The sequence below is a fragment of the Mytilus californianus genome, unplaced genomic scaffold (genome assembly GCF_021869535.1).
Source record: "Mytilus californianus isolate M0D057914Y unplaced genomic scaffold, xbMytCali1.0.p SCAF_21, whole genome shotgun sequence".
NCBI lineage: Eukaryota > Metazoa > Mollusca > Bivalvia > Mytilida > Mytilidae > Mytilus > Mytilus californianus.
Genome location: NW_026262670.1, coordinates 1,043,632 through 1,068,574, shown reverse-complemented (window position 1 = coordinate 1,068,574; position 24,943 = coordinate 1,043,632). Strand labels below are relative to the sequence as shown.

The 24,943-nt window shown below is 32.0% G+C and overlaps 1 protein-coding gene across 50 annotated transcripts in view; it reads left to right on the top strand.

The window, feature by feature from the left end:
* Nucleotides 1–24,943, top strand: part of LOC127731938 (uncharacterized) — a 122,598-nt gene that overhangs the window by 80,834 nt on the left and 16,821 nt on the right. For all 50 annotated transcript variants that reach the window (XM_052240866.1, XM_052240844.1, XM_052240837.1 and 47 more), the window contains 7 exons: nucleotides 1,241–1,347; nucleotides 4,849–6,084; nucleotides 12,922–12,952; nucleotides 13,771–14,054; nucleotides 14,434–14,461; nucleotides 15,179–15,498; nucleotides 22,733–22,763. In XM_052240866.1, coding sequence (XP_052096826.1) covers nucleotides 1,241–1,347; nucleotides 4,849–6,084; nucleotides 12,922–12,952; nucleotides 13,771–14,054; nucleotides 14,434–14,461; nucleotides 15,179–15,498; nucleotides 22,733–22,763 — 2,037 coding nt within the window. The remainder of the gene's footprint in view (nucleotides 1–1,240; nucleotides 1,348–4,848; nucleotides 6,085–12,921; nucleotides 12,953–13,770; nucleotides 14,055–14,433; nucleotides 14,462–15,178; nucleotides 15,499–22,732; nucleotides 22,764–24,943) is intronic.

Sequence of the window (24,943 nt, the reverse complement as noted above, 5' to 3'; positions counted from 1 at the left end):
GTTCATACATTACACCATACTGACAATGATTCAATAGTTAACCCCTTCATACATTACACCATGCTGACATTGATTCAATAGTTAACCCGTTCAACATTACACCGTACTGACAATGATTCAATAGTTAACCCGTTCATACATTACAACCATGCTGACGATGATTCAGTAGTTAAACCCTTCATACATTACACCATACTGACAATGATTTAATAGTTAACCCCTTCATACATTACACCATGCTGACGATGATTCAATAGTTAACCTGTTCATACATTACACCATACTGACAATGATTCAATAGTTAACCCCTTCATACATTACACCATGCTGACGATGATTCAATAGTTAACCCCTTCATACATTACACCATGCTGACGATGATTCAATAGTTAACCCGTTGATACATTACACCATGCTGACGATGATTCAATAGTTAACCCGTTCATACATTACACCATGCTGACAATGATTCAATAGTTAACCCGTTCATACATTACACCATGCTGACAATGATTCAATAGTTAACCCGTTCATACATTACACCATATTGACAATGATTTAATAGTTAACCCCTTCATACATTACACCATGCTGACGATGATTTAATACTAGCTCTGTATCTTGTTTTTACTGATGTCAAAAATACCCATTAAAATCAACTGCCTAATATATGCTACATTGATAAACGAGGTGGGAACTTGACGGATTGCGACGTCCACTGAGTTACCGCCTCCTGACTTTGGAGAGGCACATACAGAATGGGGAAGGGATACACTTGCTTGCAATTCCAATCACTCCCTTTTACCTAGGACAGTGATTTACTTACTCAACATGTGGATGTTAAGCAAACAACAACTGAACAATTAATCTCTCATTTTGTTTATCCTTATTATCAAAAGGAATATTGTATTTCAATACTACTGTTAACCAACTAATTTGATTATTTTTCATGAGAAGAAAAATAACATGAATGTAAATCATTGCTAATATTGCTAATATGTAAAGCTTTGACCTTTCCCTATATAAATATATCATGAAAATTAGAAAAATAAATAACTGCGAAGTCTGCCAGAAAGAAAGAAAATAAAGTATATGCAAACGTATCTTGGAATACAAAAAATTATTATAAAATGCCTTCTGTATCTTACTTTTGTAGCTATTCTGAGCATTGGATTGTTTCGGTATTAATCTACTTTAACAAAACTGAAGATAAAATGCCTACTCTATTATACTTTTGTAGCTGTTCTGAAGCATTGGATTAACTCTGTATTGACCTACTGTAACAAAACGGAAGATAAAATGCCGAGAATTTTGTTTGCTGCCACCCATAGTGATAGCTTCTCAGAGGTATGTCTGACTTTGATATCCATTTTCCACCGATTTTTCAACACAAATACGTGCGAATATTATCACAAGTATCTAGTCAATGACTATATACATAACAAATGTGTAAAATTAAAAACAGTCCTTATACAACTTTCAGTAACAAAACTTTTTCTCCCCCTTTTTGAAAATATATAGAAATTAAAATAATCAGGGACTAAACTTTATTCTTTTTTGTCAGTGGCAAAGTTGAAATTTAGGGCCCCAACCAATTTTTATACTAATAAAATAAGACTTTAAATGTACTTTTCATATACTAATTATATATATAATAAAGCCTTTTTATGTAATACTATACGTAGCTCTTGGGTCTAGAAAAGATTACCTATGATAACTTTATAATATTAGAATTATTGCCATCAGAAATATATGAGCTGTGTCAGAGAGAAATCTACCTTATGCATCCACTATAAGGTTTGATCAAAAATATTTTTCAATTACTTGTTATTGAAGATGGGATATATAGCAAACTAGATATTTCAGTGTATTTTGAAGTTTATTTACAAGATTTTGCATGTGGTATTTCATTGAAGATTTTGTAAATAGAGATCAGTGGACAAGCTATTGTCAAATATGGGATTGTAATGAATCCCTGGAAAACTGAAATGCATCTCTGAAGCAATGTTGATTCAACAGTTTAGACAAAAACACAAAACAATAATGAAATAATCATAGAAGCTTTAAAAGAGAGATAATAACACGTGTTTGGAAAAGGGGTATATGTCAAATCATGACCTTGCATTGAAAACTTAGTTGTTCGATCAGGTTTTGGTTATGGAAATGAACTTACTGGTTTCAGGAAATTCTCTCTGTAATTTTCCCACTTTGATAAGACAATTAGGTTTCTGTTTGGGAACAGTTTTTTGTCGAGCCTGCAACTTTTGTCGCAGAAAGCTCGACATAGGGATAGTGATCCGGCGGCGGCTACGGCGGCGGCGGCGTTAGCTAACTTCTTAAAAGCTTTATATTTTAGAAGGTGGAAGGTCTGGATGCTTCATACTTTGTATATGGATGCCTCATGTTACGAAGTTTCCGTCAGTCACATGTCCAATGTCCTTGACCTCATTTTCATGGTTCAGTGACTACTTGAAAAAAAAGTTAAGATTTTTTGTAATGTTAGATTCTCTCTTATTATAAGTAATAGGATAACTATATTTGGTATGTGCGTACCTTGCAAGGTCCTCATGCCCGTCAGACAGTTTTCACTTGACCTCGACCTCATTTCATGGATCAGTGAACAAGGTTAAGTTTTGGTGGTCAAGTCCATATCTCAGATACTATAAGCAATAGGTCTAGTATATTCGGTGTATGGAAGGACTGTAAGGTGTACATGTCCAACTGGCAGGTGTCATCCGACCTTGACCTCATTTTCATGGTTCAGTGGTTATAGTTAAGTTTTTGTGTTTTGGTCTGTTTTTCTTATACTGTATGCCATAGGTCTACTATATTTGGTGTATGGAATAATTGTAAGGTGTACATGTCTAGCGGGCAGGTGTCATCTGACCTTGACCTCATTTTCATGGTTCAGTGGTCAAAGTTAAGTTTTTGAGTTTTGGTCTTTTTTTCTAGTACTATATGCAATAGTTCAACTATATTTGGTATGTGCGTACCTTGCAAGGTCCTCATGCCCGTCAGACAGTTTTCACTTGACCTCGACCTCATTTCATGGATCAGTGAACAAGGTTAAGTTTTGGTGGTCAAGTCCATATCTCAGATACTATAAGCAATAGGTCTAGTATATTCGGTGTATGGAAGGACTGTAAGGTGTACATGTCCAACTGGCAGGTGTCATCTGACCTTGACCTCATTTTCATGGTTCAGTGGTTATAGTTAAGTTTTTGTGTTTTGGTTTGTTTTTCTTATACTGTATGCCATAGGTCTACTATATTTGGTGTATGGAATGATTGTAAGGTGTACATGTCTAGCGGGCAGGTGTCATCTGACCTTGACCTCATTTTCATGGTTCAGTGGTCAAAGTTAAGTTTTTTGAGTTTTGGTCCTTTTTCTAATACTATATGCAATAGTTCAACTATATTTGGTGTATGGAAATATTTTATGATCTATTTGGCAGTCACACAGTTTTTTTTTGACCTTGACCTCATTTTCAAGGTTCATTGCTCAGTTTTAAGTTTTTGTGTTTTGGTCTGTTTTTCTTAAACTATAAGCAATAGGTCAATTATATTTGTTGTATGGAAGAATTGGTAGCTGTACATGCCTGCCTAGCATGGTTCATCTGACCTTGACCTCATTTTCATGGTTCATTGGTCAATGTTTAGTTTACTTGGTTAATGTTAAGTTTATGTGACAGTTGTAATAAAGCTTTATATTTAGGACTATCAACATAATATCAATGATTAGTAAAGAAGGCGAGACATTTCAGCGTGTGCACTCTTGTGGTTATATCGCTAGGGAAACAGTAGAAATGGGATTCTCAACAAAATATTTTACAGTCAAAATATATTCGCCCAGTCGAAAATCTGGTCGCCTTTGGAGACCATTAAGTTTAGTCCCTCGAAGTTTCTAGTTATTTGGTAACCTGCACAAAGCTTAGGAGGAGGGATGTGGTATGTTGCAAGACAAAAATGGACATGCTATATATAAATGTATCCAACAACATCTGTAGGACAATCTTATACAAAATTTCCCTATTTTATAAAAAAGAAGATGTTGGTTGATTGCCAAGGAAACACTTCTTCACAAGAGATCAAATGATACAGAAATTAACAACTCTAGGTCACCGTATAGCCTTCAACAATGAGCAAAGCCCATAAATTGTATTTAATCACCTCAATAAACAGTCAATGTAATGACAAGGATAACTAATCTAAGAATTAAAATATTGAAAACTTTTCTGAATACATTAATGTCAATTAACATGATTAATGTGTTGTTTGGTCACTGACTAGTTTTAGCATTTGAATTTTTGATTAGTTATTCTATAAAGTATAAAAGTTTAATCAGTATTCTTAAGTGCTCACATCAACAAATTCTACAGCTGTCTCTATTGTTCGTGTAAACAATTGACACAGAACACAATGGCCTGCATAAAAAGTATAGACAAACTGTTTGTGTTGTTTGTTTGCCGTGTCATGGACATATACCCCATTATTCTTGTACTTATATAAATCATGTATGCCTGAGATACATTTTTAAAGCTAAAACTGAAAATTCTGAGTCGTCTGCAAAAAAATAGTTAGGTATTTTAAATTTGTTTACAGTGCTTGAAAATATTCAAGTTGAATGAAAATGGTTCTATGAAATATGTTAGCAATGATGAGAAAAGCCCTCTCCAAATGATTTTTATATAAAAATATGGAGAAGTGGTATGATTGCCAATGAGACAATTATTCACCAAAGATTGTTTGTTGTTTTGTTGTGCTGTTATAAAACTGTCAAAAAAAAGTTTTGGTTTTTCGTGAAAAGTAAATCATATATTCATGTCATTGCTTTTTGATAAATTGACAGGATGAGAAAAGGATACTAGCCCTTAAATTCAATGAAGAACTGCGGAAATTGTTTTCCTCACACAAACTTCAAGAGCATATCCTATACGACAAAGTCTTTTTCATGAATGCAACAGATGCAGCAGATCAAGATATTGAGCGCTTGAAGGATACATTAGTCGATATTGCCTTTCAGCAGTCAACATGGGGACAACAGATGCCAATTGTTTGGGTGCCTCTTGATTTACAGATATCAGATATGAGAGCAGATGGAGTAAAGCTGATAACAAAAGAAAGACTTTTAGACATAAACAAATCTAATATTGAATTTTCTCTGAATGAAAGAAGAGTAGACGATTTCTTACTTGTTCAACACTCAATAGGAAAGTTATTATACTTTGATGAACCTGCTTTAAGAGATTTCATTGTAATTCAGCCTACAGCAATGGTCAATATCCTGAGAGCCTTCATTACAGACATAATGTTTTGGCCAGAAAAAGGACCCGTTCGAGACATACTGGAGAATTTGTCATCTACTGGAGTTCTAAAGAAGACAGACCTTTTTACTCTATGGTCACAACCAGCTTTCAAAGAAATTTTGACTGATGTCAAAACAAAGGAATATATAGTGCAGGTCCTCCTTCATCTGGATATCCTTGTAGAACCTAAACGCTACACTGAAACGGATGCAGCTGCAGACTTATTTCTAGTACCCTGCATAGTGAAGGCAAAGATTCCACAAAAAATGCACAGAAATGCAAAAGATGACAGAACACTATGCATAGCTTATCATCTGAAGGAGACAGTGGTTCCATCTGCTTTGTCGTTCAAGCTTATAGGGGCTGCAATTAGCATATGGCCTCTGAAAGTAGAAAACTCTTGTTTTTGTCTTTATTTTCAAGCTGCAATTATGGATGCTGACAACAGAAATGAACTTCAAATTCATGTTGAAGGGCAGAGAATATTTGCATACCTCATCAATGACGTGTCAAAGCAGCTCATATCACCAGATCTAGCAACAACAACACAGGAATGCCTGACTTTGGCACTTGGACGAATTCTTCAGTTTTACCGTCGTTGTTTTGGTAAACAAAGTCACCATTTTATGTCAGATCTTTTTGAAATTGAAGTTGGAGAAATATGCAAAGGTAAAACGTGTTTAATACCTTTGTCAGATGCAAAAAAGAAAGCACAATGGAGATGCGAGAATGGGAAAATGCATGAAACAAAATGTCCTCTAAATTGGGTTTTTGAAAAGGTTAGTAGTGTTTTTGTATACCCTCTATCTTTTGAAAAAAGTAAAAGAACAATAATACCGAACTCCGAAAAAGCTCAAACACAATAAACGAATGTAAAACACAACTGACCTATTCCTGACTTAAGTGTATATAAAATAAATTAATTGATCAAAGCAGAAAAAACTAATGGAACTTTTATATTCTGGGGAAAAACATCTCCAATATGTTACCAGTTAATTAATTGAATGATTGATTGATACTTGCTAAAAGCACAGTTAAGCTTGAGCTAATCTAATGCCTACTTGCCAGTATTTAGTGTTACTTTTCGTCAATGTGCTGTTTTGATGCAATGTAATGTATCACAGCACTATAAGTATATACCATATATCGGGGTTTTTTCGCGTGTGTATAATTTACGCTTTGTTAGCGGCAGCTATAGAAACGCAAAAATTTGGCACTGCGTAAATTTCCCTGCATATTTCAAGTGTTATCGTTGTTTAAAAGTTTCATACATTATACTGTTAATTTTCAAGTCTTTTGTGTTGTTCTACATATCACAAAAATGTGCATACTTAATTATTATCTCTGTTTTCATGATAATTAAATAGGCTAATCATACTTGTAACGGTTTACTCCTGGTTTGCCCACATTTAATTATACCAATTATCTATTAGTAAAGAAAACAAAAAAAGACAAAAGGTTTAATGGGCATACAATTGTATAGTCTGCTCTTACTTTGTATATGTAAGAGAATGATAATCCCTTTCTTCATGAATAAGTACGAGCGTTAGCGAGTACTTATCATGAAGTAAGGGATTATCATTCTCTTACAAACTTAGAATATTGTAAAGTGCTCAAGGCTCAAATGATCTATTCAAGAATAAGTTTCATTGTCAGTGCAATATTTATAATTGATGCATGACTTCCTTTTTCGGCATGTCATTTATGGATAAGTTTAAGTGATGTGAGGACTTTCTTATCATTTGGGAAATATTTTAAAAAAATGCGTTATAGATATTAGATGACACAAAAGTAGAAAGAAAAGGTATGAATTGTATGTTTCCTGATTGTGAGTATGAATGTAAATCATGTTATATTTTAGTGAGGAATTATCCTGTTTTATTTACAGTTTAAATCAATTAATACATTAGAGTTACAACTAAATTTTATTTCACAACCAATAATTTGGTCCGGCTTTTTACATCAAATACTGTTTCATTATGTCAGGGAAATGCTCAAAAATAATGCCCTTAAAAGTTTTTAATAGGTTTAAAATTTAATTCCTGTTTTTTATCGGAATAATTGTATTGGAAATAACTATTCTCCCCAACCGCTGATCAAGTAATCAAAGTTTTGGAAAGCTAAAGATTTAGGTTATTTTTTATCTGACAGATTTTTTTTCTTTTTTTTTTTTGCATTGCTTTGGTAATGTTTAATTTTATAGTAATTTGAAGTTATTAATATTTTCATAATAAAATTCTCGGTACCAATTTTACTGCACCAGTAAACTTCAACTTATTTTGAGATTTTTGTTTGTTTCACAATTCAACTTTTAGTCAGTTTCAATCACTGTGTGATAAAACCTTTCAATCTGATAAATGTGCTTCGGGGCAGTTGTAACTCATTTATAGAAACTCTTTGTTTTGAACTGTAAATAGACCCAAATAATAGGATAATCCCTTACTAAGAACATGATTTACATTCATTCTTCACAATTAAGAGGCATCCAATTCTACAATTTCATTGGTCGAGAGTACTTTGCTATATTCTAAATATGTATAATGTTTATCTGTGTTTTGTTTTTTTTATATATATTCAGATATGTTTTATTTCGTAGTTCTATTTATATATAATATTAATATCAAATTTGTTCACAATAATTCAATATCAATGCAATCAATTCATTTAACATACAACTAACATGAATAACGATAAAACGATTGCATTCATTTACAAAAGTGTCTTATTAAATTGTCAGTATCTAAATGATTAAGATATAAATACACCAATGTATGATAAAATTTTCTTTAACTGCAAATATATTATTTTATCTTATGAATCAAATTTATATATGCATTGCATAAGAAAACAAAAATAAAAGCACAATGGAAAAATAAGTAATATGGGTCACTATATGCATGATATGTATAATAATGAAAAATACAACTTTTTCAAAAGTAACAAAACATTTATATATTAACAAAGTAACAAAACATTAATTTACAAAGTCATTAAGTCAGAAATTACAATATTTCACAAAGTCATTCAGATCAAATGAAGAAGATGGGATGCTGCGTAGTCTATCATGTGGATGATTCCGTGTGTGTTAGTATCTGTCTTTCAGTAGTTGAAGGCTGATGTCTATAAATTTTTATCGTCATTCTTTTTATACCCCTGCTTTAAAAAAGTGGGGGTATACTGTTTTACCTCTGTCTGTCTGTCCATCCGTCCGTCCGTCCGTCCCATGATTATTTTTCGTCGCATCTTTCTCAGGAACTACATTAGAAGGATTTCTGAAATTTGGTTTCAAGGTTTATATGAGTCAGCTATACCGTGTGATGCGTTTTCAGATTCATCATTCAACAACTTCCTGTTTACCTTATACTTTAAGTGGGCGGGGGTATCATTAGTGAGCAGTTTTTTTTTTTTTGGTTGGTAGGCTTCTGCTGCATACTGGATAATGGTACATCCTGTTAATGGCTGAGTCTTCTTAAGTAGCTCGATGATCTCCTAGATGTTGGGGTGGTCATGGTGGAGTCTCTTTTGAATTTTTGTTTTGCCAACCTTCGAGGGGGTTGGTGATGCGGGTCCTTCAGTTAAGTAGTGGTTCCAGAAAAAGCAGTAACCTTCAACCTAAGACTCTGTCATATAATCATTAAAATTATGTTGCAGTTGCTATGTTGTCAGCTTTACCAATGTCTTCTTAAGTTGTAAGCCAAGCATCCTCAACAAGGTAGGGTGGAACAAGAGATTATACTGTGGTTCATCGTATTAGTCGAGTGATGTCTTCATTTTCTTTATCGTATGACTGTAGTCCATATTTCTGTGCCTTTCGCCAAATACACTGGGTAAAGTGGAAGAAGCAGTCTTTCACGGTTACCCATGGGAACACTTTCCCTGTTGCGTTGTTGGTTTCAGACATGTAATCGATAAATACTGTTTCTGGTTGAAGTTGTAACTGATGAAGTTGAGCGATGTAACATGTGTGATGGGAGAAGCGTGAGTACATGATCTCGTCTTTTCCTGACAGTAGAATATACACAAGTGGGAACATAGAACTTATTATAAATTGAAAGAAGAAAGTGCTTGCTTGGATGCAGATTACTGTTCAAATTATGTCATTTGGAAAGCTGCAATTTGGCTACTGAACAGTGGCATTTTTATTTTTAGAATTAAATGTTTTTATTAAATTTCGGAACAAAGTATTTATTAATATTAAAAAAAAAATTTAAAAATTTGAAATATTTCTTTATTTTATCTTTTACATTTTTTCCCAGAATGTACCAACAATTTAAAAATTTTGTCGATACTTTGTCAAAATTATAAACATTTTTGAATATATTTTTTTAAATATTCGTCAAATTCAATACATTTTCCTGGTAAATTTATGAAATATTTTTGCATATTTTCTTTGATTTTATAGTAGAGTTAAGTATCTTTTATAAAATTTACAGTTGAAATAAAAGTAAAAAATATGACTGTAATTCAGAATTCTAATATGACGTGCTTCTTTCGCTTTGTAAACAACACCGTGATAAAATTTCCGATATATCTATACTTAGTGCAGACTCAGAGATATACATAATAATGGATGTTACAATATACCTCCCTCGTAAATCCACATGTATTGGAACCTATTTGCAAATGCTATGCCGATTTTATTGTTTTAAAAATTGCAATTGAAAAACGACTACAGAGCTTTTTTTTCTTATTCGGATGCATAACAAAAAGAATTAATGCACAAGAGCTCGGAGAAATCTACAATATCAAAATAAAATAAAATTCCGCGAAAGTCCATTAATGTTTTTGGCGCATTTAAGTCACTTCAAAACATGACATCATACAAATGAAAACGCTAAAGCTGAAGGTTTTTCTGTTATCTGAACCATCGAAATTCGTATAATATTACATTAAAATGGATTTTTGAGGTAGATGTTGTTTTATTTTCTATTTTATTGCATTATTCGCATATTTACTGATTTCAGCAAGTCAACATGGCGGTTCCTTAGTTACGAAATGTCAACTTTGGATTTGACGGTAGCTTACGAGAAAAACATGTAAATTAAAAATGGCAAATGTTGGGTTTAAGAATTAAAAGAATTAAGCACATTTTTTCTAGCGGTTGTTTACGAAATAATTCATGCAAGCTACAGATTTATTAGAATGTTTTAGCTTTATCTAACAGGGAGTAAAAAAGAACAGCCACACACACGGCATACCCACCCTTGCTTCAGTTTTTTAATGACCGTATTTGTCCTATTAGAATCGAAATAATTCATGAAAGCCATAGATTTGTTGTAAATTTACACATGGCCTGGGCCATGATATTCGTTAATTTTATCCCTCGCTAACGCTCAGGATAAAATTCGATTATCACGGCCCAGGCCATGTGTAAATTTCCAACAAATCTATGGCTTTCATGAATTATTTCTTAAATAAACTATAATTGTTAAAACAACAAAACACCCTTTTTACAACACAGCATTCAGTGACATGTTTAAAAATGTTAATTAGATACGATCTATTAATTGGCGCCATAACCCGAACATTTTGCCTATAATGTAAAAATAAATCTTTTTACACAGATATTTTTATATCGGTGATGATCAAAATCTTCAATTTTTAACATGCCCTAAAGTCATTGAAAGTTCTCTGAATTATGTGTATTTTTGTTTGTTGTACTCATATTTATTTACAACCGATTACCTGTCAGTCAATCAAGTTCATACTGTTTACTTCTGTAACAATCAATTTTATTCATATTTTACCGTATTTTCAACACGACTGGTGCCACATGTGGAGCAGGATCTGCTTACCCTTCCAGAGCACCTGAGATCACCCCCAGTTTTTGGTGGGGTTCGTGTTGCTTATTCTTTAGTTTTCTATGTTGTGTCATCTGTACTATTGTCTGTTTGTCCTTTTATTTTTGGCCATGACGTTGTCAGTTTGTTTTCGATCTATGAGTTTGACTGTCCCTCTGATATCTTTTGTCCCTCTTTCACATTCAGCGACAATTATACACAGTGAAAATATAACCTGCCATTGTGTCATCAAATCGCAAAAAAAAAAGATATACGGTATTCTCGTGATTTTTAGTGTTTAAATAGAACTTTCAAGATCACTTGTGCTGTCTACGTAATATTTACTTATCATCTTTTGTAATACATAGTCATGCGAGGCACTGCTATTCAAGAAATTATAGTATTTTATAGAAAGAACTACCATAAAATCAAAAGTTGACTAAAAACTCTTGATCATCTACAGTACAGTATTTGTAACAGTGGTTTGATTCAGCCAGTGTACTTTATCCGGAGGAAGAAAATCCCCAGGGATTTTTATCCACCAACAAAAATTCACTAGGTTTTTCTATCCGGGTCCAGTGTAAAACATCCACCAGTCATTATAAGGTTCTAAAAAGGGTTTTTTGAAGGGCAAACATGTATAAAATGAGGCTTTATAGTTTTTAGTGTATTTGAAACTTGCATAGTTGATTTATGTAAAAAGTGGAGAGTTTTCATCCAAGGAATGTTCACACTAGTGTTTTTAAACAAGAAATGATTACACTAGTGATTTTGTACCGGAATGATTGCACTAGTTATTTTATACCGGCATGACCGGGATGAATTACAATAGTGCTTTAGATCCATACATTGATGAAGTGATTAGTACTCATTTTGAACACATGATAACACAATAATGCTTATTAAAGAATAAGATTTAAATAATTTTTCTATGCAAATCTATAAAATCATATGCTTTTAAATTGTAATATTTATATTTATTGGATTGCCGAAGTTTTTCTATGTATTTGCTTTTCGGTTGACTTGGATATTAAATCATATCTTCTATGTCAATATCAAAGGATGCTTCTATAATTGAAACTTTATGTAAGAACAAATCTGCTCTTTAAATCTGCTTTATATCAAGTTCAATGTCCTGATCATTGATACAGTATTTTGAGTTATAAAAACATCCTCCTCATTATCATCAATATTATTTACTAGATTGACTCAGATTAATTAAACTTGTTCCTTGAAAGTCATTTTAATTTTAACCCATTTATTTATGTAAACAATAAACTGGTCTAATATAAACAAAACAACAATATCAAGTTCGACACTTTCACACTATTTACATCCAATATTCTCTAGTGAAAAAACAGTTACCCGGAATAAATACACGGCGGAATGAAAGTACGCTTACATATTCGTACAACTGCATTTGCTAACTGTTTTTCCAATGACTCCAACCGTAAATCATGTAATTGACAGTAGTCATCATCAAATCAAAAGTGACTGCTTTAGAAAAGCTTCTTTATTAGATTGAAGCATTACAGCTCGTCACAAAAAGGTTGTTTAATATAACTAGCTAGATGATAAAAATGATATTTGTAAAACTTGTGACAATTTTCAAGTTTGGCAGTCTACAAACAATCACAAAATGAAAAAAAAATGACAAAAGCTAATGCGACAGGAGATACCCATCAATAATTGTTAGTCAGTGTACAAAGTGGACAGACAACACAGCGATGGAAAAAAAAACACACAACTTTTGAAATCTAAAGATTGAGTAAATATTTATCATAAACAGGATGAAGGCAAACTAAAAGCTGATCATTTGTATTTGTTTATTTTCAGAATAAGAAGCATTGTGACTCAAATTGTAAAGGTAATAAAATTACATGCATTTATAGTGGATTTCAAATATTCAGCATTGAGCGTTCCTGATTAACGTAAATCCAGAAAAGCGCTTTAAACGCATGAAATTTATAAAGGGTTGTTTTCATTTGTAAGAGTTTTTTCACCTGCAACTTGTCTCAAATAAATGAGGCAATTCATACTTTACATGACTGAGTTTTTCATATCTTACTACTTAAGGCAAATGAATGCTTACAGGGAAAGTAATGCTATACATGTTCTTCAGGGTGCATCGACTAGGGCAGTTACAAAGTTTGAAAACAAATCAGTTCTGAATTAGAAAAAAACATTATACCCAGCAAAATATTACCATTCAAGAATATTACTGAAGGCTTGACCAAATTACCGAATTGCCATGTGATGTAACTTTTTCAAATAGGATCTATGAATCAATTTCACTCAGTATTCCGAATATGAATGGTCAAGCAAGGTATAAGATATAATTTGTGTGGTTCATAGTATTGAAAAACTGTTGTTTTATAAATAATTGAAGTTAATGAATTATGTAACAGTTGTTATGCATTTGATGCACAGGCATAACAATGTTGTTTTTTTATTTTGGTGTTATGGATTTTTTTGTTTTTATTCAATTTTTTATTTTTGTGGGTTTGAAAATATTTAAATCAAAGCACTACTGATGAAACAAATTTTGAAAAAGAGAGAAATTTTCAGCAAAAACTAAACATTTAATTAAAGTAACAAAAAAAAGAAAAAAAAGACATAAATAATGTGATGATTATGATGAAATTTATACCCTCATTAAGTTTAACAACTAATTTACCCTTCCAGGTCCTGAAACAGAAACACTAGACTTGAAACCAGATAATCATCATTTCGTGCAACTAGCAAGAACAATAGGTATTGGAGACTTCTACAACTTCTTCATTAAACTTGGAATGGAAAAAACTGATCTTGACAACTTAAATTTTCGTTATTTTTCAAATCCTATGGATTTTATGTTGATGGGGCTCTTTGAATGGAGGGATAAAACAGAAAGTGACGAAATGACTGCAACATTTAGGAAATTGCAGACGGCTCTGGAGGCTATTGAAAGACAGCACTATCTTTGTCAGGTTGGATAAATAAACTTATTATTTTTTTTTTTCTCTGACAAATTTTTCTTACAATGTTATTATAATTTCTTTTGTGACAACTAAATACATCTATCGCCAATAAAATTCTATGATAAAGTAGATGGTATCTTAACATTGTGCAAAGTAATGTTAACCAAAATAAATTCCAAATGGCCAGCATATAATTATTGTATTATTAAAACACATCACATTGTATTTAAGCAATTTAACCATTTAACGTCTCGTTATAACATTACAATCTACGGTACACATTTTATAGAAAATGTATCTTTTTTTTTTCTAGTTTTATATTTGCTCTTTGATACTATATAAGACTTCAATTCATTTGATGCATTCGTTTACCTTTGGCATATTTCAGGTACACAGAGAGGATCAAACGTTAGCAAGTAGGTGTACTTTTATTGTTAAGTGGCTGATTCATTGACATATACTCATATCTTCATTATTTGATTCATATCTTACTTTATCCTGCAATCAGCTAACTATTGTACAAATAACAGGTACACAAATAAATTTTTGCTTTATTTGTACTTGTACAAATTAAGTCTCCTGTTACCCCCGCTTCCATGTTGAGCAAGCGGTAATGTGGATATTTCTTTTTGCGTACCAGTTCATTTTGGGGTCCTCTTCGCAGTCCGCATTTAAACTATGTTGATTTTTTGAAAAATTAGAGGCAATGATTTAGATTTTAACAACTAAAGTTTCAAGTGTTGGGTGTAAATTTCAGGATAAAAACAACAATATATGTACATTTTTGGAAAATATAAAATTTATTTGTACTCGCTACGAAACAGGAGAAAAGCTCGTCGAGCCTCGCTTTTCGTCCTGTTTCTAAAGCTCGTACAAATAAATTTTATATTTTCCGACAATGTACATATATTGTATATTTATACCATTTCTTCAAAAACAGACAAACAACATGATTCATTTTATTAAGGTACACATGTATGTGCATTTCAGTACAGGATATGAAAGTTGAGGATTGAGTAAACCTTGGTTTTTAATTCATTTTGATTTTACTACTTAAAAATGAGGATAAAGGTTTTTTGTAATATCATGTTTCAATGTGTCATTCCAATAATTCTTTTTGTTTTTTTTTACAGAAATAGCTAACATCAGCCTACAAGATGTTCCCTCAAATGATGTAATCAGTAGTTTGACAGAAAAGAAGTTGATAGGTGATTGCATTGTTCACTTAGGCATTGAATTGGGTCTTAGCATCAATAGCATTAAGGAGACAATAGTCAACAATCCAAGGACTTTGTATGGTCAAATACATAATCTTCTCATAAAATGGAAATCTGGCAAGGTGAAGCCAACTATCTACCGACTTATGGTAGCTTTGAAAAAAGTTAAAGCATCTGAAGGACTAGCTTTTGTGATGAAAACGTATGGTGTGGAGCAAAAGTATAAAGAAAATTTGGTAAGTAGATAAACTTGTGACCCGTATTTAGGAGAGTCTTAACATTTGTTAAATTAGAGAAACTTTGTATAAATATCCAAGGAATCTCCTCAGAAAATGGAAAATTGCAAAAAACACCAGCATGGTGAAGCCAATAATCTACCTACTACATGTTGGTAAGGCATCTGCAGGACTTGTTTTTGTGATTAAAACGTATAATGTGGGGCCAAACTATGAGGTAAATGTTAGTATATAAAACTGTGACATGTATGTAGAAGATTAATAATTTATCTTTTCAGAAAAATAGATACTTTCCACTGCTGATGATAAGTTTGTGTTACGGCTTACACATACTAATGTCTAAGAAATACTTAAGCTCACCACTTTATATCATAGGGTCATTTCGTTGCTACTAGTAAAAATATCATAAAAAACCTGCACTCATACCTTGTTATGGTACGTTCAGGTGCTAGCATTTACAAGGAAAAAAAAACTTAGAAGTACATAGACATATCCATTTTTTGATACCTTAATATGCTAGCATTTTCAACAACAACAAAAACCCTAAGAAGTACATAAACATATACTTTTTTTGATAAGATTATTTGGTATCAATAACTCCAAAAGGTCAGAAAATCAGGGATCGTTTGCTTTCGTAGATGACTCCAAATTATGCGGTATGATTGCATTGCCAATGATACAACTCTCCAACAGAGACTAAATGACGTTGTAGTTAATTACTGTAGTTCAAAGTGCAGCCTTCATCAATGAGCAAGTTAACCTTTCTCTGTCCTTTACCATTAAAAAGAGTCCCGTTATTATGAAAAGCACATATGTCAATTATGAAACATTTTTTTTTCAAAGATATGCCAAATTAGGGTTTGTACCAACATTTTCGGTTCACTGAATATTGTAACCTGAACATACATATCATATCACCGTTTATGGTAAAGGAAGTTCACCCTCAACATGTATAATATAAACTTTAAACATATCATACATGTTGATTGTGATGTGACCTTTTGAAAATATATTTGCCAAACTAGGTTTTTGATCAATATTTCACATTTCAATAAACACATAAACGTGATAATACCAGCAGAGCGTTGTTGTTTTAAGAACACATATTTTTAATTGTTTAACTTTCCTAGTAAATGTATCAGTCATTGAAGAGTGATTTGCTTTTTGGATTTTATCACACATATGAATTTTTGTAACAAAGGAGATAACTAATGTGTTATGATTATTTTTGTTTGATTGTATTTTGTTTTTCGAAACCAATAGTTTTATTATGTATTTGAATTTTAGTATGATGATCTACAAATTATATGCCAATAAGTTGATTCTTCGTAATGTAACTGATTCTAGTCTGTAAAACAATGTATTGATATTTTGGGGCTGGTAGTATTGGAATGTTTGATTGGAAGGATACAGGTGTGTGGTTGGTTGTGAGCTTAACCCTGCTGAAGAATTTCGTTTCGGTCTATTTTTTGGTTTTATTTGACCTTGAGAGGTGAACATTGACAAAACTGTCATTTAGTTTTAACCTTGTAGTTTCAGCAACCCAAAAAATATATCTTTGCATTATTAACCTTAGATTTTACCATTGCGTATATATTGCCCTCCCACTCCTAAAAAATACCGTAAACAATACTTCTTAAATTGTTATTATTTGCAACCCCCAAACAAGTAAAATTGACCCAAAAATTTTATGGGTGTCGTGTGATAACATTCAAAGAAATTCCCCACCTCAATCTGAGTAATACACCCGAGTTTTCAAGCGTCCCTATTAAATCGTTCTTTCATCGTGTATTTGCGTTTTTTGCAAATGTAAAATTATAGAGACGTTGTATGGCTGCCAATAAGACAACTATCCACTAAAGTTCAAATGATGTGGATGTAAATATTTATAGGTACCCGTACGGCCTTCAACAATGAGAAAAACCCATACCGTATAGTCGGATATAAAAGGTCTTGACAAGTTTTTTCTTGAGGATGTTTTCCAAATTATTGATTTATGTTAATCTGTTGCTATGCATGCATATTTTTTCACTTTTGTACACATTTGCATTCTCAACTATCAGGCATGTCATGTTGCAGAATATTCATATCATTCTGTCTTTCACAAAGTCCTCTTCTTGCCCCCCCCCCCCCCCCCCCTCCCCAAATAAAAATCAAATCAAATAGTCGACCCTTACGTTCATATTGAACTCTTATTAAATTGATATATGTAATCAAAACTGTTTGTTAGGTTGTGTGTGTGTGTTAACTGTCCGCTGAAATTGACACAGGATTTCACATGTTTGCTGGTTTTTGTTTATATTTGACCTTTAGATCAATGGTAAGAACTTCTCACAAAATCTTTTTTTTTTTTCTGTCTCATTATTTTTGTTTTTGTTTCGATTTTTTCCATACACTGTTGCATCCTTCAAAGCTTGTCTGGCAAATCTTGATGATCCATGTGACAATTTGATGATGACATAGTCATTAATATATAAAAATTATTAAGAATTGTGTCGTTATCATACTTCAAGACGTTCATTAAAATGTTTTAAATGGTTTAAATATTTAAAAAGTATGCATGAACAATTCCTGCGCAAATGTGGGTAATCATGGTTAATATAAGCAAGGTATTGGATGTAAGAGTATTTTTAACTGTTTTTCTTTATTTTTAATTTCTTTATTAAATGCGCACTTTATTTTTCGATATGCTTAAATTTTGAAAAATACCTTTGATTCGGAAAAAAGGTTGTAATCGGATAAATACATAGACTCTCGGTGTTATCTTAGGAATGTAATACATGCTCCCTTTACGTTCGTTCTTACCTATCGTTTAATGTAAGAAAGTTCTAATAAGTATTTAGAAAGAACAAATCATGTTTGGAAAGATGTTTTAAATGTTTGAATTGATTTACCTCTAAATCTATCAAGTATCAAGGTCTTTGTTTAGCAAATTTTCAAATCTAAAAATATTTTTTACGAAATGATTCATTCATACCAAATATTGATTGAAACACAATTCCTAATTTACTAATAATTTTTTGAATACATGTAGCTATGATTAGTCTATATGTTGATTCTATTCAATTCATATATGCATACTAAATTTCTAAAGCTATTAACAATACACAGTAGTTTGAATAGCTTTTATCTAGAGGTCAATATGACATTTTTTTTATACTTGTTCCGTTGATTAGTAGTGCAGAATTAGTCCGTTTCTGTGTATGTTGGCGTTTGTTTTTGTTGCAGTTCTGTGTTCCTGTTGTTCCGTTGTTTTCCTCTTATAGTTGATGTGTTTCCCTGGGTTTTGGTTTTTGAGCCAGATTTATTTTCGCTTAATTGATTAATAAATATTGAACAGCACTGTAATATAGTATTATTGCCTTTATTTGATTTTGTCAGTTTTAATGGACTTCCCCTTTGTGGGTTTTGTTATACTTTCTTCCATGGCAAAGTTAAAATTTCAAAAGATCTTTTCCATGGTTCATTCATACCAAATACTTATTGAAGCATTTTAACTATATTAGGAAGTTTAGATAGCTTGACTATTTGAATATAAAAGGTCTTGTGGGGATTCAATGTTCCATGATAAAGGGGTCAAAATACCATGGCTGAATTAAAATCATAATTTTCCAACATGTTTTATTGATACCTTATACATATTGGAATTGTATCACTGTATAAAATAGTCTGTATAGAAATGAGGATAAGAAAATCTTAAGTATTGAGAGGAAGGATGAAAACCATGGCTGAGTAAAATATTAGTTTGAATAACTATGGTGATTTCAAACTCTGGGTCTTATTCTATTTTCAATGGTTAGGGAAAAGAGGGTCCAAAATATCACTGCTAACTTAAAGTATTTAAACATTTTCCAACATGTTTTATACCAAACTCTTATAAGAGCGCTTTTGCAATATAGAATATATAAAAAGAAGATGTGGTATGATTGCCAATGAGACAACTCTCCACAAGAGACCAAATGACACAGAAATTAACAACTAGGAGTCATCGTACGACCTTCAGCAATGAGCACAGAAATTTCAAATAGCTATGATTATTTAAAAATCTGCAATAAATGGGGGTAGAAGGTCAATTTCATGGTAGTGGGTTTCAAATACCATGGCATATAAAAGAGTTGAAATATCTGTTTCAAAATGTTTTATTCATACCATTCATTGCTTTGGTTTCAAAACATTTTAATTTGACAGCCCAATTTAGAGTTATTGCTCCTGAACATGCTGAAATTATTATTTTTACTGTGTGTTATAGTTTTTGCTATCATAAAAAAAAACTAAAGAAGCTAAGTTCAACATGTAAGTTGATAAAAATTTTAGTAACACAAAGAGTAAATATAGTTAGTGCATATAAAAGTGCTAATCAGCAAAATGGCGATTGCTTTATCAGGTGAGCGAGGCAGGTACAGATGTACCTCTTGTTTGTTTGTTTTTTTAATATTTTTTTTGTATTTGCTACAATAACACCTTGAATATCGAGCGGATTTAACGACTATAAGGTTTCTAAATGAAAATTGTGATGGCTTTGGAACAGTCTTGGGGGGGAGGGGGTTAGAGCGATTTGTGTTATTTCAAGTTAGGATCATCCCTTAAACTATGAAGAAATTATTTGTTTGCAAATTAATACAAGATTAATGAATTTTGATAGGATCAAGTAATTGCAATGTTTTGTCACACATAGAGCCTTTAAATTTATGACATATATTGTAATTTATGTTTTGTTTTATTAGGCAATGTAAAGACAAACAATACTTTTTCCAACTTTTGATTTCAAAGATAACATTGTATATTTCAAATTTAGTTTTGTCATGTAGGAGTCATTTGAACTTATATGGAAAGTTGTGTTTCAAATTATAGCATGATTTCTTTGATAAGATCTGAAAATCATACCACATCTCCTTAGTTTATATCAATTTCTTAACCCACATTCGTGCTATAATTGGTGTATCTATATGTGTGCTTTGATGTACTTTTACTACATTCTTCCACAGATATAGAGATTTGGTTTTGAAGTTTGGTTGTACCTGTAGAAAACTTATTTCAAATGGGATTGCACATCCTCATTTTTACGGCAATATTGTTTACCGTGCCCGGAAATTTAGAAAAGATCCTGGTAAACTTATCGATCCTTTAAATAAACTTATTGTAAAAGGTTACCAATTCAACACTGTAATTAGATCATTAAATATTGTTTTTATTGGTACTAATATTGATTTTGTTATCAGTAAATTAAAAGCAAACAAAATATTATTGTTATATACATATACACATTCATGGATCTACAATCTGTCGATACCTGTATCTTGGCATTGCACAAGGTCATGTTTTTCTCTGACTGTTTATGACGTCTTTACACTAAATCCATTGGATGTTGGATGTGTACCGATTGATAATTTAGTCTTAGATGCATGATTTTTTTTTATAAGTTGTTAGTGGCTTTGAACTAGCTGTCAGTAACTGTGAGTACTCTCAGATCTGTACTTAGTGTCTTTTTGTTGTTTGGATGTACAAGTACCCAGCCACGTCCACTTGTATTTGTATATTTGTATTTTTATCCATCTGATGAGTTAAGCCTCTTTCAACTGATTTTTATAGTTTGTTCTTATGTTGTACTGTTACACCACTGTCCCAGGTTAGGGGGAGGATTGGGATCCCGCTAACATGTTTAACCCCGCCACATTCTGTATGTATGTGCCTGTCCCTAGTCAGGAGCCTGTAATTCAGTGGTTGTCGTTTGTTTATGTGTTACATATTTGTTTTTCGTTCATTTTTAGTACATAAATTAGGCCGTTAGTTTTCTCGTTTGAATTGTTTTAAATTGTCATTTCGAGGCCTTTTATAGCTGACTGTGCGGTATGGACTTTGCTCATTGTTGAAGGCCGTACGGTGACCTATAGTTGTTAAATTCTGTGTCATTTTGGTCTCTTGTGGAGAGTTGTCTCATTGGCAATCATACTACATCTTCTTTTTTATATGAAATACAGTGGTTTGCTTTTGATCATTAACCTTCTAAAGGAATAAAAGTGCAAACAAAAATTTTCAAAACCTTTGCAATAATATTAAGCAGAGAAAAACAAAATTTTCATCTGTTTACAAAAAATATTGAATTATGAATAAGTTATCAATCAAATATCCACACACACTTCAATCATATGGTGTTTGCTATGCATTGACTATTTTTTTTGTGGAGGCTGCGACTTCTGTGGCAGAAAGCGATACATAAGGATATTGAACTGGTGGAGGCATTAACGTACTACTTAAAAGCTTAATATTTCAGAAGATAGAAGACGTGGATTCTTCATACTGTTTATATAAACGCCTTTTGATATGAAGTTCAGTCTGTCCTATGTCTATTGTCCTTGACCTAATTTTCATGGTTCACTGACTACGATATACTTGAAAAAGACATTACTATTTTTTATAATTTAAAAAATTTAAACACAAGTGAACCAACGTTGGACCTTCTATATTTTTTATAATGTTAAATTCTCTCTTATTATGTGTCATAAGATAACTATATTTGATATGTGCATACCTTGTAAGGTCCATGTGACTGTCAGACAGTTTTTACTTGACCTCAACCTCATTTCATGGATCAGGGAACAAGGTAATGTTTTCGTGGTCAAGTCCTTATCTCATATACTTGACCTCAACCTCATTTTCAAGGATCATTGCGCAATGTAAAGTTTTTGTGTTTTGTTCTGTTTTTCCTAAACTTCAAGCAATAGGTCAGCTATATTTGGTGTATGGAAATATTTTACCATGTTCAGGTCAGTCTTTGCAGGTTTTATTTTACCATTACCTCATTTTTTCAAGGTTCATTGCTCATGTTATGTCTTTGTGTTTTGATCTTTTTTTTTTAAACTACAAGCAATAGGTCAACTATATTTGATGTATGGAATGATTGTAAGGCGTATATGTCTATCTGGCAGATATCATCTGACTTGACCTCATTTTCATTGTTCATTGTTTAATATCAAGTTTTCATGGTTTGGTCTATTTCTTGTATACCATAAGCAAAAGGTCATCTATATTTGGTGTATTGAAGGATTCAAAGGTGAACATGTAATTCTGGCTTGGTTTTTCTGACCTTGACCTCATTTTCTTGGTTCATGTAAAGTTTATGTGATACTTGTAGAAAAACTTTATATTTAGGGCTATCAACGTTATAGCAGAAATGACATTTCAGGGTGAACACTCTCGTCTCAAACTCAAGAATTTATCCTTTTTTATTTTACAGGAACAAAAGCAGTTTGACCCTAGTTTAGCAGGTAAGTGTTACATTTAAGCTGATATGTATTTGTTGTCCCTATTTTGTCACTGTGGCACAAAATACCTAACAGATTAAGTACTAAACTGAGTTTAAATCACATTGAAGAAATAACACGAAGCTATGATAATGTATAATACAAAACGTTTTAACGTCATTCATTTATAAGCATTTCGATTTAAAGTTAGATTGATTAGTTCAGTTCGCTATTACAAAACATGAAGAACCTATCCAATATTGTAGAAACACAAAAAATCAAAGAAGAACAACACAAATATATCACGAAAGAAGTGAAAAGAAAAAGTGAGCCCTATCAATTGATTTCAGACAAGGACAACTGCTTACCTTCAAATCTGGGGAACCTTGTTCATGTTTTTCGGGCAATATAAAATAAGTTTTTAAAATCTATGTAATGAGTGAATTTGTATCATACATGTTTATGAGAAGCATTATAAACATTCTAAGGGAAATAGGGAGCATAATGTATAGAAACGTAGTACAAATAATATCTTATAAAACAGTAGTATTTAAAATGAGACAAAATTTGATACTAATGAAATATGTGTTTCATTTTCAATGGATTTGTTTTTCAAGGAAAATGTTTACTGACTGTTTTGAATGTTTCATTGTAATTGTCATATAAAATGCAAATAATAAATATAATTATAAATATCATTTTAGGGAGAATTCTGAATATAGAAATTAAAATATGTGGTGTGATTGCCAATGAGACAACTATCTACCAGAGATAAAATGACATAGCAGATCAACAATGAGCAAAACCCATAACGCATAGCAAGCTACAAAACGCCCCAAAACTACAAATGTAAACCGTTCAAACGAGAATATTAACGGCCTAATTTATGAACAAAACAATAAACAAAAACCAAATGACAACCACTGATTAAATACAGGCTCCTGAAAAAATGAAGCACAAGTTTGTGTGTTTTTTTGATGAAACGAGCATATCTTCTTCCTGTTCATTTCTGCAGAATAAGCAACCAATTAAAGCTATAGGTTGAGTGGCATTATCTGCACATGCGCTAGCTATATAGTAATCATATTTAACATGTTTAACATTGAATTAACAAAACGGTATGACCACTGTTTAAAATAAATAATTGAATATTTTCCTTTAGAAAGCTATTTATTGTCTTTGTGGAAAGAAATGTACCTGCCTTCATTTTATTTCCAACATATACATATATCTATATATTATTGACAAAGATATGCCAAAATGTATTATTAGATAAGAAGTAAGTTTCGCTTAATAAATTAAGTATAGCTTAAAATAGACTTCTTTAAAAAATGTGTCTTGTTAAACTTGTATGAGGGGGCGGACAGGGTAAAGGGAGACGGGGAGAGAAGGGGTGGGAGAAAGGAGAGGAGGGGCGGGAGAAAGGAGAGAGGGGGCGGGAGAAATGAGAAAAGGGGTAGATAAGGGAGACAAAAATGTTTATAAAAAATAATAAAAGTGAGTCGGAAATTGATTATTTTATTAAATTAGATAATACAAAGTTTGAAGAAAGTGCTAATAAATGTCAAAGTAGGCTTAATGAAAACGACCTCATAAATACGCCAAGCGTCGTCACTTATTCAATCATTACGATCTCTTATATACGGAGAAAGACTAAAATCTAACAGAATATCAATGATTGTATTCTGAATCCGTGCATTTATAGAAACAAACATGTTACTATCCCTGTTTTTTAGATAAATTGCGTCAAAGTTGATCGATATGCAAAGAATTTGACAGAAAAGGGGTGACGCTTCTGCATATCAAATAACGTTATTTTTACGGAGAGGTATGAACATATGTAAAGGGATCTGAATGGTGTTTGTTATTTTGTTTTCATTTCCCCTGTCCGGTTACTTACATTTAGTCCTTACCGGGTGCATAATTAGCTTATAAAGAAATTCAAATCTTCAACTTAACCCTACTAGCCCAATTAGACAAGGGTGATGCCACCGCAACTTCCGTGTGTCAAATATTTCATGCATGTTTAGGACGATTCAATACAATTAGAAATAGTTGTGTTTAAAAGACACATTTAATGCAACCATCAAAAAAGGTTAAACATTCTGTTAGTTGTAAAAATGATAGATACAAACAATATCTTGATGAAATACATATTCTTAATCAAGTATACTGTATAGTGTAAACGTGTGATTTTTTTTAAT